General features: G+C 63.3%; 2 protein-coding genes and 1 non-coding gene across 7 annotated transcripts; 1 reads left to right on the top strand and 2 right to left on the bottom strand.

Annotated features, from left to right (window-relative positions):
* The first annotated feature begins 991 nt into the window (after positions 1-991).
* LOC102575601 (SPC24 component of NDC80 kinetochore complex) lies at positions 992-3,607 on the top strand. Of its 4 annotated transcripts, none has more exons than XR_009463863.1 (6): positions 992-1,100; positions 1,583-1,671; positions 2,119-2,316; positions 2,667-2,992; positions 3,192-3,268; positions 3,362-3,607. It is a non-coding gene; the product is annotated as an SPC24 component of NDC80 kinetochore complex (transcript). The 4 variants fall into 4 exon arrangements; XR_009463864.1 differs by lacking the exon at positions 992-1,100 and adding an exon at positions 1,200-1,261; XR_009463865.1 differs by lacking the exon at positions 992-1,100 and adding an exon at positions 1,267-1,291.
* On the bottom strand, positions 3,544-8,732 carry KEAP1 (kelch like ECH associated protein 1). The gene is made up of 6 exons (XM_059732232.1): positions 8,623-8,732; positions 6,787-7,408; positions 5,361-6,046; positions 4,732-4,937; positions 4,453-4,629; positions 3,544-4,088 (listed from the first exon to the last, which is right to left on the bottom strand). Exons 2-6 carry the CDS (start codon positions 7,327-7,329, stop codon positions 3,931-3,933), a joined length of 1,770 nt encoding a protein of 589 aa, XP_059588215.1. The 5' UTR covers positions 7,330-7,408; positions 8,623-8,732; the 3' UTR covers positions 3,544-3,930.
* Positions 8,733-10,163: 1,431 nt separating this feature from the next.
* Positions 10,164-14,016, bottom strand: CRB3 (crumbs cell polarity complex component 3). 2 transcript variants are annotated; one of them, XM_059732244.1, is made up of 4 exons: positions 12,963-14,016; positions 12,199-12,396; positions 11,069-11,127; positions 10,164-10,903 (listed from the first exon to the last, which is right to left on the bottom strand). In XM_059732244.1, exons 2-4 carry the CDS (start codon positions 12,272-12,274, stop codon positions 10,703-10,705), a joined length of 336 nt encoding a protein of 111 aa, XP_059588227.1. In that variant the 5' UTR covers positions 12,275-12,396; positions 12,963-14,016; the 3' UTR covers positions 10,164-10,702. The 2 variants fall into 2 exon arrangements, with proteins under 2 accessions (XP_059588227.1, XP_059588228.1); XM_059732245.1 differs by lacking the exon at positions 12,963-14,016 and adding an exon at positions 12,744-12,893.
* Between the last annotated feature and the right edge of the window lie 208 nt (positions 14,017-14,224).

Below are 14,224 nucleotides of genomic sequence, written 5' to 3' on the forward strand. Positions count from 1 at the left end.
GCAGCACAGTGTACCACCTGGACAGGGTGGGGGTACAGACATGTGCCACTTGAGCAGGGAGAGGCACAGGTGGTGACCATCCAGGTGTGCAGGGCAGGTAGGGGGACCATGGCTATGTACCACCTAGGGATGCAGGCCAGGTAGGGAATGTGGAGAGGAGGGAGGGGGACACAGATATCACCTGTGTGTGCAGGGTACAGATACACAACAGCCCAGCTACACGGTGGGGGGAGGGGGTCCCCTTAACTGTGCCCCTTCTGCCCACTGCCCCAGCCTGGAGCTAAGGATGAGCCCTCTGCCAGCCCAGACCCAGCTCTGCAGCCAGAGAAGACACCAGTAAAACACCCTCTCAAAGGAAGAGCTACTACCCCTGCCAGCCTTCCCTAAAGTGATCGGTACCTGCCCATAGGCCCGGCCAGCCAACTCTATACAAGCTCCACGGCCCCCTATAGGTCCAGTTGCCCTTTAGGTAGGGTGCAGGGGGCACCTATAGCACGGGCTCCCCTATGCATGGTGCAAGAGGCTCCTATAGGCCCGAGTTCCCCTATGCACAATGCAGGGGGTATCTATAAGCCTGGGCCCCGCTATGCACGGTTCAGGGGCACCTATAGGCGTGGGGTCCCCTATGCACGGTGCAGAGGGTGTCTATAGGCCCGGGCTCCCTGCAGGGTGCCGCGTGTTCTGCTGCCATCTGGTGGCAGTCGGCTGTGATAACACCCCTGTCAGAGGAAAGCAGTTAGCGCATGCGTTTCAGCTCGCTGACAGCGGAAAACGCACAGGCGCAGTCGGACGCGGCACAAGCAGGGACGCACAGTGAATGTGCAGGGGCCGCCGGCCGCTGGCCGCTAGTGGCGTTCGAAGGCGCCAGTGCTGCTCATTGGGCGGCGCGGAACGCAGGCGGCCAGTGGCGTGGGTGGGAGGGGAGGGGCTGCGCTCCCATTGGGTGGCGCGGGCTGCTGGCAGCCAATGACATGGCGCAGGGGGCAGGACGAGGGTCAAGGCTCCCCCTCTGAGGTGCGGCGGTGGGAGCATATAGGGTCGGGGTGTAGCGGTGGGTGCAGGTCACCGGGATCGGGATCCTCATCCTCCATCCCGACCAGGTATCTCTCCTCTTCTGTGCGGGAACCCCGCGTTTCTGGGACCCCCCCCCCCCCCGGAATCCCCACTTCCGGTACCCTTGGCGGGTATCCCCACTTCCGGTTTCCCTCCCCCAGCCGGGCCCGGAAGCTCCATTTCCGGTCCCCTCCTCTTCACCCCCAAGGTCCCTGCCTGCCGCCCCCAAGCCCCGTGGGTCAGACTCCTCCCCCGGGCCCCCTCTTTCCTTGGATCTGGAGGTGCCCAGATTAGGGTTTTGCAGGCAGGACAGGGGGCCTGGTTTCAAGCCTTGTCCTGGGGTGTCAGCTCTCCCATTCTTCATCTTGGATCAGAGGGGCCCTAGACAACCCTACTCAGCAGAGCCAGCTAAGCTGTGTCCCCTGCTAGCCCCGAGCCTGGGGAGGGTAAATGAGAGGCTAGCACCAGGGGGACTGCTCCCCTGCTCTTCAGCATGCACTCTAACAGCCCTGCCAATGTTTTATTGCAGACCCAGCAGGGCCACAGCCCCTGGACACCTTGCTCTGCACAGGTGACATCCCTGCCAGAGCATAGGGAGCGCTGGGACATAGCTTGCAGGTGGGTGAAATGGGCTGGGGGAGTTAATCTCCTTCCTGGATGAACTCAGCTGAGGCTCTGGGTAGAGATGTGGGTGGGTTGGATGTGGGACCTGAGCTGGGGGAGGTGTCTGTCAGCTAGTAACCCAGCCACCCCATTTGCTGGGAGCCCAGGGGGCTGGGCTGGGGGGTCAGGGTTTGTGCTCAGACCCACTGCAGCTGCTTCCATGGGCTCCCAGGGCTACACATTGGCTTTTCCAGCACATTCCTTCTTGAACCAATCTGCAGACCAACTGCACCAGGCTGGGAGCAGCCAGGATAGGACCCAGGGTGCACTCAGCTTCAAACCCCTGTATCCCCCAAGTGCTTTGAACTAATTCCTGGGGCTCATCCAAGCTGCTGGTGTGAGGCATGGGCAGGGTGGGAACTATAGCAGAAGCTGTACCCACCCCCCCCCCGCCTCCCACAGGGCTGGAGCCACAGGAGGAGGCAGGGGCAGCTATGCTCAGTGAAGGGATGCAGGAAATGGAGGTCATCAGCACGATGCTGCTGAAAGTAATGGCATCTGGGCGTGTGGAGGCCCAACTGCACCACAGCCTTGAGCAACAGGAGCGGGTGCTGGATGAACTCCTGGACACGCAGGCCACTGCTGCCCAGCTTGTGAGAGGTACACCCCCCACCCCCCACCCCATGCCCTTGAAGAGTGACCCTGGGCCCTTTCAGGCCACTGGACCAGCCATATCAAGGATACTTAGCCTCTGCTGGGAGCCCTGAGGTCTTCTGCGCGTGCATGCATGTGTTGGGGGCATAGTGGTTTGAACAGGCAGGTAGGGCAGGGCAGCCTGGACACGTGGGTTTTCTCTTGGCCATGGGACTAGCCATGCCAAGGATGCCCAGCCCCTGCTAGGAGCCCAGATGCCTGGGTTCTCTCCCAGCTGTAAAAGAGGGGATGGCGGAGTGGGGACTAGTGGCTAGAGCAGGATGGAGGTGCTAGACATCTGGATTTTGTCCCTGAAGACCTCATGGGCACGGAGGAGAAAGTAGCCCATCAGCTTCTGGCCAAAGAAGAGGAGTTGCAGCACTGCCTCCAGCGGGTCCAGGCTCTGGAAGCCGATGCACAGGCAGCCACTGAGGAGGGCACAAGGCTGCAAGCCAGCATGGCATATCCTTCCCTGGTGGGGTGCAGGTGGGGCCCTATGGGTTGTGGGGAAGGGCCCAGCCACAGAGGAGGCTCCTTCACTGCCTGGCACAGCACTGTGCATGGAGCTGGAGCAGCTGCGGGAGGAGATGCAGCGCCTGGACCAGGATGTGCAGGAGGATGCCAGTGCTGTCCCACCAGCTACGTGAGTCAGGGGCGGGGATGGGTGGTGAACAGGCAGGGGTGGCACCAGGCCCCCTCACCTGCCTGCAGGAACACTGGGGCTGGGCCCCCAGGCAGCACTCTCCTTGAGGCCTGGCTCAGCCCCTGTAGCTACAGGCAAGCCACTCCTGCTGCCACCCCTACCCCACCCCGTGCGTGCAAGCTGACACTCCCCATCCCAGGTACACAGCCCAGCTGTACTATAAGATCAGCCGCATCGACTGGGACTATGAGTGTGGCCCTGTGCAGGTTAAGGGCAGTATCCTTTCCTGTTGGGAGGTGGGGGGTTCACCACTTCCCCTTTCCCCCCAGCTGCTGCACCCTGAGTTTCCTTAACCCCACCCCCCTCCAGTTCATTACGGTCCAGCCATCGCACAGCCTATCAGTATTGACAGCAGCCAGCACTCGCGCAGCTTCGTCGCTGACTACCTGTGGAGCCTGGTGGACACAGCCTGGGCTGGGACGGGTGTGGGGAGGGCTGGGGGTCACAGTGCCCCCCAAGGGTTACCCCTTGCCAGTGCAAGTGGCTCAGGCTAATTGCAAAGGGGTTTATTGGTGTCATGGTGAAAATCAGATCATTAAACAGCCAGGTCCAGTCCCACAGCCTCATGCCTCTTGGGAGCTGGGGTGGCATCCTGGGGCCTTCCAGGCCCTGAGAAAGGAAAGAGGCCATGTTCCCCAGCCTCCCCTAGTATCCTGGTTTGTGCCTGGGGGTGCTCAGTCTGGTCCATGTCAGTCAGCACCTGTCTCTGTAGTCCTGCCCCGGGGCCAAGGGGGCTACATACAGCACTACCAGCAGGCAAAGGGTCCAGAGAGCGACGCCGCCACGGGGGAGGGCACCCAGAGGCTCCAGGGGCACTGGGAGCTGTGCATTGACAGTCCCAGCCCCTCCCCGGCCCAACCGCGGTGGCGTCGCCAGTGCTAGCAGTGGCAGCCGGGCTGATCACGGCAGGGCTCCATGGTGACAGCCACCCCCACGCCACTGCGACCCGACGTCATGCATGTCACCTCGGTCCAGGTGTCAGTGGCTGGGTCATAGCACTCCACGTTGTCCAGGAACGTGTGGCCATCGTAGCCACCTGCCAGGCAGAGATAGGAGGCATGGTCAGCACCAGGCCTGGGTCACACCCCACAACCCTGCACAGGAACCTCTGGGGTCACAGATGAGTCAGACTGGCAGGGTGCTTGGGGTGGGGTTACCTTCAGCTGCAGAGACAAAGCCCCTCCTGGCCTGTGGGTCCAGTCCCCCTGACCCCAGCGACAGCCAGGCCCAAGAGCCGCAAATTTCACGCCTAGGACCCAAGCCCAGGGATGGCAGCATGGTACTGGGAGAGACCAGTGTCTATGGCTGCCTGGACCACCCTCCCCACCAGCCCAGGCACAGAGTCCCCCACACAAGCAGCTCTTGGGGAGGGGTGGGGAGCAGGGCAGGGAGGGGCTCACCCAGCACGTAGATCTTGCCCTGGTACGTGGTGACGCCAAGGGCGCTGCGCCGGTGCCGCATGGGAGCCACAAAGGTCCAGGCATCAGCCTCCACATCGTAACGCTCCGTGCTGTTGAGCTGGTCTGTGCCATCATAGCCCCCCATGGCGTAGAGGCAGTTGTTCAGGGCACAGATGCCTGGGGGAGTATGGGGTGGGGGGAGTCAGGGCTCTGCACGCTGCCCCCACCTTCCCCTGCCCCCCTCCCCCCCCCCCCCATCAGCTCCCTGTCCCTGCTCACCAGCGCCGCTGCGGATGGTATTCATGGAGGCGATAGGATGCCACTCGTTACGCTCAGGGTTGTAACACTCAGCCGAGCAGAGCCGGGCACTGCCATCAAAGCCACCCACAGCATAGAGCAGTCGGTTGAGCACGGCCACACCCACCCCGATTCGCCTTGTCTGCATGGGTGCCGCACGCTCCCATGCATCACACTCCGGGTCATACCTGCAGTACAGGGAGACAGGGTCAGGGCCTGGGAGATGGGGGTGGCAATGAAGCCAGGCTGAGCTGATGCCTTCCTGGGACTGGGGTCTTTGGAGCCAGCTCCCCTCAAACTCTGCCCTTGCTCCCTTCCTATTACCCATACACACAGACTCTACTTCCCCCTTGAGTACCCAGATGCCTTGCTCCCTCACTCCCACCAGGACCCCTGGTTTCCCCCCACTCCAGCAGCTGGACACCTGGCTCCCCTCCACCTCTGTCCCTGCTTCCCTAGGCCAGGACAGCTTGCTCCTTGCCTTCTCTCTCCTGCACCTGGATGCTTGGCTCCCCTTGCCCGTCCCTCCTTCTCTATGCCAGGTCCCTAGCTCCCATCCCCAGGACCCACTGGCAGCTCTCAAGTTGGGCCAGGACCAGGACCGCCCTGACCTCTCAACGCTGTCATGGTGGACACAGCCGTGGGAGCCGCCGACAGCGTAGATGAGGCCGTCAATAACGCCGACACCGATGCGGTTGCGGGGAACACTCATGGGGGCACAGGGCGACCACTGGTTAGTCATGGGGTTGTAACAGTCAAGAGCACCTGAGTCTGTGTTGCCATCAGGGGAGTTGTTGCGCCCGCCCACGGCGTACAGCAGCCCCCCCACAGCACAGCTGGCCAGCCCACTGCGGGGCACCTCCAAGTCAGCCAGCCGCAGCCAGGCACCATCGTGGGGGTTGTAGGCCTCCAGGAATCCAAGGGACTGGCGGTAATAGCCACCAACTGCGTAGATGAGCTGGCCCACCTTGGGCGTCCGGCTGGGCAGGCGCTGTGTGGGCTTGTGCAGCGTCAGGTCCTGGAAGATCTGGGCCAGGTAGTCTTGGCAGCGTGTGTCACCCTGCAGCACCTCGCACTCGCGAAGCTGTAGCTGCAGGAAGCCAGGACTGAGCGCGTGGCAGCGTACAGCACGCAGCAGTGCCTGCACATAGGGGCGCCGACTGGCGCAGTCGTAACGCACCCAGTCAATGCAGGCATGGAAGACCTCAGACTCACAGCGCACGTTCAGCTCATCCCGGCTGATCAGCGTCACCAGCTGACAGTGTGATAGGTTGAAGAACTCCTCCTGCTTTGCCACCTGTTGACAGTGGGGGCATGATGAGGACACTGGGGACACCAGCCCTGTGCATGCCCCGCCCCCAGTTCTGGAGGTATGTGGTATACAGAGGCCCAGGTCCAGCCCCCACTGCCCTGAGAAGGGGGGCACTGAGAGGACCTGAGATACCCATAGGGGCAGTGGGAAGTCAGGGCATCTTCTCTCCTGCTGTCTTGATACTTCTGTCTCTGCAGATACTCTGAGTGCTCCCGTCCCCCAGCTGTGGCCCACCTGTGCCCACGTTCCCCCATCCTGACTCCAGGCTACTCCAGCCTTACTTTCTATATGAACCTGGTTGCCCCTTGTCATGGCACATCACTAGCCCCCCGCTATTACCTCCATCATTCCCCCATTACCGACTCCCAGGAACCCAAGAGGCAGCCCCTTGCTCGGCCCTGCCTGGGTCAGCCACCAGGGGGTGCGACACTGACCAGAGCAGGCTGCATTCCACCCCAAACCAAGGAGGGAGTCTGGCCAGAGCCAGCCCCTCACCCTGGATCCTCCCAGACATGGAGTGGAGTCTGTTTCTATTGTGTTAGGGCTGTCGACTCTCGGCAACCCCGCCATGACCCTCCCCTCCCCTCCCAAGAGATGTACTTACTGGGAGCCCCTTCCCTGCCTCCCACCCCTCCTCACCTGCCCAGAGTGCATGGAGTTGTACTCGCGGCAGCCCCCTCCTGCCCCCTGGAACCCTCTTGCCCTGCTCTTCAGCCCCCCCTGACCTCCGCGAAGTGCCTGTAGATGTACTCCCGCGCCCGCTGATGCAGCTCGCTGCAGTCAATCTGCTCGGCAAAGTTGGCGATGCCAATGGCATTGCTGGGGTCTAGCTGTTGGGCCAGGAAGTCAGCACAGGCACGGACCACGCTGTCAATCTGGTACATGACGGCACCATTCATGACATGCAGCACACAGCGCTCACCCACAGCAATGGAGGCTGTGTAGGCGAACTCAATGAGACGCTCCATGACCCGTGGGTGGATGCCCTCAATGGGCACCACCTCCATGCCCTGTTCCCGCAGCCCTGCTGTGAACATGGCACGGAAGACAGGGCTGGATGAGGCCAGCACCACTTTGTGGGCCTGGAAATCAGCAGGCGGCGCATCGCGGTAACGCACACGCAGTGTCACATCGCAGAGCTGCTGGCTCAGTCGTAGCTCATTCATGATGGCCAGTGCTTGGCATGGGTGCTCATCCAGTGTGTAGCTAAAGGAGCGTGGCCCTGCCGGTGATGGTGTCACCTCTGCCTGGCACTCAGGTGCATACATCTTGGCAGCTCCAGCGGAGGTTGGCTACACAGCTAAGGACAGTACTGTGGAGCTTGGGTGCTGGATGGTGCCGTCAAACCTGCAGGGGAAGAGGCAGGGGGTTAGAAGGGGGACCTCAAAACTGCTCTCCCACTGAAACCAGGGGAAGCCCAAATCTGCCACTGTTCCCCCACCCCAGGTCCTGGAGTGTGAGGGCTACAACACACTGCCCAAAGTGGGAATAGGGGACCCAGATGTCTGGGAGGGGGGTAGGGCCCAGTAGCCAGTAGACGTGGGGGCCTGGATGCATGGGCTCATTCCTAGTTCAGGAACAGCAGTAGGACCCAGGGGGGTTGCTGGGAGCTTGGACACCTATGTTCCCCTCACTCTGGGTCCTAGATCACCCTGTCAGGTTGGTTTCTGGGAGGACCCTAAACCTGCCCCCTACCTAGAACCAGGGGAACCACAACCCTGCTCCCCCTCCCTGAAACCAGGACAGGACCTGTCTGGCACCCCTTAATCACCAGGCTGGCCTCACAGCTTTGACCTGTGGGGACACTGCATCCTGGGTGACTGGGAGTGCAGGCCCAGCAGTTAGGTGCATTATGGTAGCAGCCCCCCAACCACCTTCAAAAGACAGGGCTGTCCCATAGCCCCAGGCACTGGGCAGACTCCCCATGCCAGTGGTTCCCCCTGGGCTGAGCACCACAAGCCCTTCACTGGGACTGTTTCCCCCCCCCCGGTGTCAGGGGCTGCACCCAGGGCCTTGGCTCCCCAAACCCCCTCCCCCCCTGCCTCCAGGCTTGGGCTAGGCGCCCTGGTCCCCGTTCCACCATGCTGGAACCAAGGGGACTCGCTAGCAGGCAGGAGCAGTACCGGGCCCGTGACACAGCCGCCCTGCCGAGGGTGGCGCCTATCCCCGTCTCCTCCCCAGAGCCCTGGGCCGGTACGGGCTGGCGTAGGGAAACTGAGGCACGCTCGCAAGAGGGCGAAAACATGGGGCCCAGTGTCCCCGCACTCCCCTCCCCAAACCAGCGGAGAACCCAGGCATCCGGGCTCCCAGCTCCCCGCCTCAGGCCCTGCTCTCCTCCCACCACGGCGGACGGAACCCAAGCGTCCGGGCGGGGGCGGGGCCGGGCCGGACCCCCACTCCGGCGAGCAGGGCGCGATAACGTGTTGCACCCGAGGGGCGACCCCCACTCACTGCCCCATTGTCTGGCTCGGGGAGGGGGGGATCCGCCCTCCTCCCGCAGAGTCCCGCTCCCCCCACGGGGTCCGGCCCCCCAGCCAGGGAGGGGGACGGGGGTCACTCACCCGGCCATGGCTGCGCTGCCGGGTCCGGCTGCAGCGGGGGGGCGGGGGGAGTCACCGTGACTAAGCAGAGCGCGCGGCGCTGTCAGAATAAGAGTCCAGTCCCGCCCTCCCCAGGCCCCGCCCCCTCCGCCCCACCCCCTGATGGAAGCGGCAGCGCCAACGTTCGACTCGGACCCGGGCCCGGACCAGGCTGAAGTGCCGCATCCGCTTGTGGGAGCGAGGGGACCCCTATTCCCACCCCAGGACGGGAGGCGGCGGGGAGGGGAAGGGTGGGCGAGCGAGCTCCTAAGCTTCTGCCCACCGCCCTGTCCGGAGCTCTGCTCGCTGCTCCGCCAAAGTGGGGGGAAACTGATGCACGGGGCGCCGCCGAGGACTCCTCCGTGACTCCGGCTCTCTCCCTCCCAGGCTCCGCGCTCTACTCCCCTCCCCGATCCCCGGAGGGAATCCAGGAGTCCGGGATGGGTGTGCACTGGTGTGTGTTGGAGGTTAGACTGCTGCTGGGGTTTAGACACAAGGGGGACGGGGAGGGGTTGTGAGGTCCCAGCCCTGGGGGGAACCTCAGTGCTGAGATGCAGCCACCTCTGGGGTGGGCCGAGGGCAGGGAAGAGAGTTGGCCCCTGTCCCGGCGGTTTCCATTACCACCTGGAGCTGAATTCCACTGGGTTGAGGGGAAGGCACCATTTGCCCAGGTTTAGGGGCAGGCAGAGATCACTATCCTTGGATAAGGTAACTGGGTACTGAGCTCAGCTGCCTGGGCCTTAAGGGAGAGCAGCAGTGGCAGGTGCATGGCTAGGGGCCTGGGGTGGGGAAATCACCAGGGCTCCCCAGCCTTGAGCACTGCCCCCCCCCATGGCTGTAGGATCTTGGCCCCCTAACACCAAACCCACCCCCCATCATAGGTCCCAGTGCATCCTGGGATGGTGGAGGTGCCCTGATGGGAGGAGGTACAAAGCAGGGGGCAGTGCTGGGGGTTGGGCTGGAACCTTTGGGGCTGCCCCACTGTTGAGGGGCCTCCAGGGGTAGAAGAACCTGACCGTGCTAGGTGCTGCACCTCAAGCCAGGTCAGCAGGGTGCCCCCCCTTCCCCAGCCCCCAGTGACACTGGCCAGTAGCTGGGGGTGGAGGGGGTTCTGCACCTGTTCTTCACTTCCCTGCTGGCAAGCAGGCCCCAAGTGGGCAGGCCATAGGGGACAGGGCTCCTTGGCTCTCAGCTCTGGGACAGCAGAAAAGGATGGGGGTAGGACCCCTGCTCCAGCTCCTGGCAGGCAGGAAGCTCCCTGCTCACTTTGATCTGCTGCCCCAAGCAGGGGTAGCTGAGCCTTGTCTCCCACCCCAATACACAGCAGCAGGAAGCTATTATCCCCCTCACACCAGCCTTGGGTGGGGGGGAGGGGTCATCCCTGCACCTTCAGAGCGGGCCTGGAAGGGGACATAAGCACCGTTTCCCACATAGGCAAACAGGCATGACAGGGTATGGAGGTGGGGCCAGCTGAGGCTGGAAGAGCAGCATCCCCCCACCCCAGTCCTCCTGTGACAATTCAGTACCAAACCCAGGATTTTATTAAACATCCATTCAAAGCCATTGAAGGGGAGGGGAGTGGGGGGACAGATTAGAGCAGCATCAGCCCGACCCCCTACCCCCACAAGACAGACACAGGGGGCTGTGCCCAGGGGAGCAGGGGTAGAGACCAGTCCAGTGGGCAAGGGGCAGGACCCCACCTATTGCTTTGGCCACCAGGGAGCACAAGTCCAACCCCCACCCCGAGCCTGGACAGACAAAGGGACACTGGAGAGACCAGTGTGGGGTGAGGGGCTGTCAGGGACCCCCCTTCTTGGGCTCAGCCACCAGGGAACACTCATGGGGGCAGATCCAGCACCAGCCCCTTCTGCAGGACAGACAGACAGATGCAGGAATAAAGACCAGTCCAGAGGGGGTGCTGTCTGGGCCCCCCCCCCCTATTGCTTCAGCCACCAGGAAGCACCGCAGGGTAGCAAGGCAGCTGCAACTGTCCCCTGCCCCAGCATGGTTCCCCGTAGATGGGGGGCAGGAGTCCAAGAGGGGGCAGAAGTCTGGGAGGATCTCAGATGAGTCGCTCCTCAGGGGGCAGTTTGAGGTGGGGGCTGGGCCCGACGCGGGCACCCGCCTGCTCCTCACTGCTAGGTCGGTAGGTGCCCTCTGTCTGCCGTTTCTCCCGCAGCTTCAGCACCCCGAAGACCAGGAGCCCCAGGAGCAGCAGCCCCCCGAAGATGCTGCACACACTGATGGCTGCCACCTCCCCTGCCTGTGCCCGGACAGAGTGGGGGGGGGGGAAAAAATCAGTGGGGGGTACTGGACCCCCCCAGTTTCATCTAAGGTAGGACCCAGAGCCCACCCCCACTCCCTGCACCCAGTCCCCAGCCCGGTCCCCTCCTACCCTAATTCCCCCCCCATACCCCTTTTCACCCACCGTGAGCCCTGAGGAAGCAGCTGGACCGTCTGTGCGGTTACTGCTGGTCGTGTTGGCCTCTGGGTTGGAGGGAGGCAAAAGGAAGGAAGGGGTTAATCCCGGGGTGGGGGGGGAATAAACAGCCATGAAGAGGCATGTGCTGGAGTAACACCACCCCCCACCCCCGGCCCCAGGCAAGGTAGTGCTGTGCCTGGATCCACCCCCTCAAGATGCAACCAGCTCTGGAGTGGGGCAGCCGCCCAGGGGAACAGGAAGTGGAGGAGGCCCCCCCACCTCAGCTGGAGGCAAGCAGCGCACACCCTGCCCCACCCCAAGGGACAGGTGCCCCCAACCCTGCCACCCCCATAGAACCCAGACATCCTGCCCCCCCCCCCCCACCTCTGCCCCACCCACCTGACGTATGGCCAAAACTTCCAGGTCTTGAGCAATGGATAGGCTGGTCAGGCCTGATACCATCCTGCAGTTCTTGAGGGACCCACCTCCCTGGAGAGCCCAGGTGTCTGGCCTCCTGCACCATGCCACCCCCTGCCCCCAGTAATCAAACCATATCCCCAAAGTGGTAGAGTGGAGAACCCAGGCAGCCTGGCTCTCATGTCCCCCTGCTCCAACCCAGCAGACCCCCCCCACCCCTCACAACTGGAACACAGGGAACTCGAGTATCCTGATACCCCGCCATGCCTGGGAAGTGGGGGTTGGGTATTTACACAGGGGTCCATGGAGGGGGTCCACCTGCTTGGGCAGAGCCCCTTTGTGCCTCACCCAATTGCCCTACCCGGCCCTGCTACTGACATGCAGCCACCTCTGGGGTGGGGCAGTGGCAGCCACATAGCACAGAGAAAGGGGTGGGGGGTCCCTCCTCCATCCAGGCCCATTTCTCTGGCCCCAGGTGCAAGGCACTGTACGTTTTCTTCCCCCCCTCTCCCATGAGCAGCCCCCTAACCCAGCACCTCTGGGGTGGCCCCAAGCTGCTGCTGGCTCTGGTGTGGAACAGGGAAGCTGCACAGCATGAAGCCATCTCATCCTAACTTGCAGGGACCCCTCCAGACCCTGGCCCTCATCCCCTCCCCTCCCTGTGCCGGGAAGAGAACCCAGGTGTCCTGGCTCCCATCCCCCTTGGCTCATTCACTTACCTTGGCCCAGGGCTGGGTGGACTATGGTCTGTAGCATTGCTGCTAGCAGCAGGGCCAGCGGGGGCAGTTCTGCCATCACCCCCGACTGGGGGGGGATATAGTGACCCCCCCCAATTAATCAGCTTCTCAGGGTGGTATATGTAGCCGAGCCTTCAGTGAGATGCAGCTGCTTCTGGGGAAGACCACGGGGTCCCCAACCTGGGGAAGGGACAGGGGTCGGGCTCAGGAGCAGTGATAGCAGTGGGGGAGGATGCAGCACAGGGTGCTGTACCCATGGAGCAGAGACCCCACTACTCCCTGTGCTGCAGAGAGAGGGGAAACTGAGGCACAGAGAGAGGCCGCAGCAGCAGCACGCCCAAAGACTCCCTCGGCCCAGGACATTCTGGGATATGCCCAGTCCCCCCATCTTGATGGTCAATTTTTAAGACCGCAGAGGCGGCCCCACGCGGGAGGTAACCCCTAGCGTGCTGTCCCGCCCAGCCATGGGTGTCCCAGGGAGTGGGGGGTCTTTCTACTCCCTACACGGAGAAGAGGGGAAGAGGCACCTGTTCCCGGAATGAGTGGGCTCCAGGCTACCCGATCTCCTAGGTTCCCGACGGGGGAGGGGTTAACCCCTGCTGTACCACGGGCTGAAGGACGCAGTCCTTTCCCAAAAGCCCCCGGATCTGGAGTCCAAGCCACCCCCGGGGCAAGGGTTGCCTGGCGGATAGGGGGTGACAACTACGCCCCGCCCCCACGCGTACCCCCTCCCCACATTCACTCACCGCCGCGTTCGTCGGTCGTCCTCCCCGAGCTCCTTCGGTCCGGCCCCGCCCTTCCTCCTGCTCACGTGACCCGCGGCCCCGCCCCCTACACCTGAGACCGACAGGTACCGCCCCCCTGCACCTGGGCGGGGCGCACACCTGGCTGCCAAGGCCCCGAGGGAGGGGCTCACCTGAGAGCAGGTGCGTGCAGTCAAGCGGAGAAGCCCGGCGTCCGGGCAACTGAAGCAGGGGGAACCCAGGCGCCCAGCCTCCCCCGCCATGTTCCAGCCCTTCTCAGGAAACCTGGGCGTCCTGGCTCACAGCCCCTTCTCTCCTGCTCTAACCCCGCTCCTCTCCCAGGCTGGAAAAAACCCGGGTGTCCTGGTCCCCCGCACCGCTGCGGCCTGCCCTCCCCTGCGCTCCTCCCTGGCTAAATGCGACGACCTGAAAGTCGCCCCCTCCCCTGCTCTTCAAGCTCTTGGCGGGTGAATGGCCCCGCGCGGGGGTAAGCCGAGGGGTTGGGAACCCAGGAGTCCTGGCTTGGCATCCGGCTCCCTTCAGCTGGGCTCCACTCCCCTCCCAGAGCAGGGAAAGAACCGAGGTGTTCGGGCTCCCACGTCTAGCAGCTCTTGCCTAGAGAGAACCCAGGTGTCCAAGGCACTTCCCTACCCCCTTGAAGCCTTCTTGGTCTGATCTCTTCTAGGGAAGAGTATGGGGTGGGAGACGCCTCTGAGATCCCCCCAGACCCCGCCCTGGTTCTGGGGGGCCCTGGAGCTGGAGGCCGGGCGAGGGGGGTTATCCTGAGCTAAGTGCACGTGTCTGGGCCCTCAACACTGATCAAATGAAATAGACCCTAGAGAAGCACGCTGACAGGCTGCCTCAGTTATCCCCTGGTACTACAGTGCCGTGTGCCCACCCCAGGGGAGGGGGCTGGTTTAATCCCGGGCGGGTTAATCCGGGGTAATTTGCTAACTGCCCCCTCCAGGACCCCGGGTTAAATGCGGACACGCGTAACACCTGATCCCCGCGGCTGCTGCGCCCTGGGTTCTAGGGACGGTCCTGGAGCCTGGATGCCTGGGAAGGGGCGGGGGGGGGGGGGGGCAGTGACTGGATAAAGGGGTGGCAGACGGGGCCCAGATACCTGGGTCCTAACTCCCTAATCCTGCTCCCAAGTGCGCAGGGAGCGCTCCCTGGCTCAGTTTCTCCAGATGCAAGAAGCAAACGAATTGCTTTGGTCGGGGGGCTGCAGCCAATCAACGCGCCCGGCGCCTCCCATGCAGGAA

This window comes from Alligator mississippiensis, chromosome 8 (assembly GCF_030867095.1).
Source record: "Alligator mississippiensis isolate rAllMis1 chromosome 8, rAllMis1, whole genome shotgun sequence".
NCBI classification, from domain to species: Eukaryota; Metazoa; Chordata; order Crocodylia; family Alligatoridae; genus Alligator; species Alligator mississippiensis.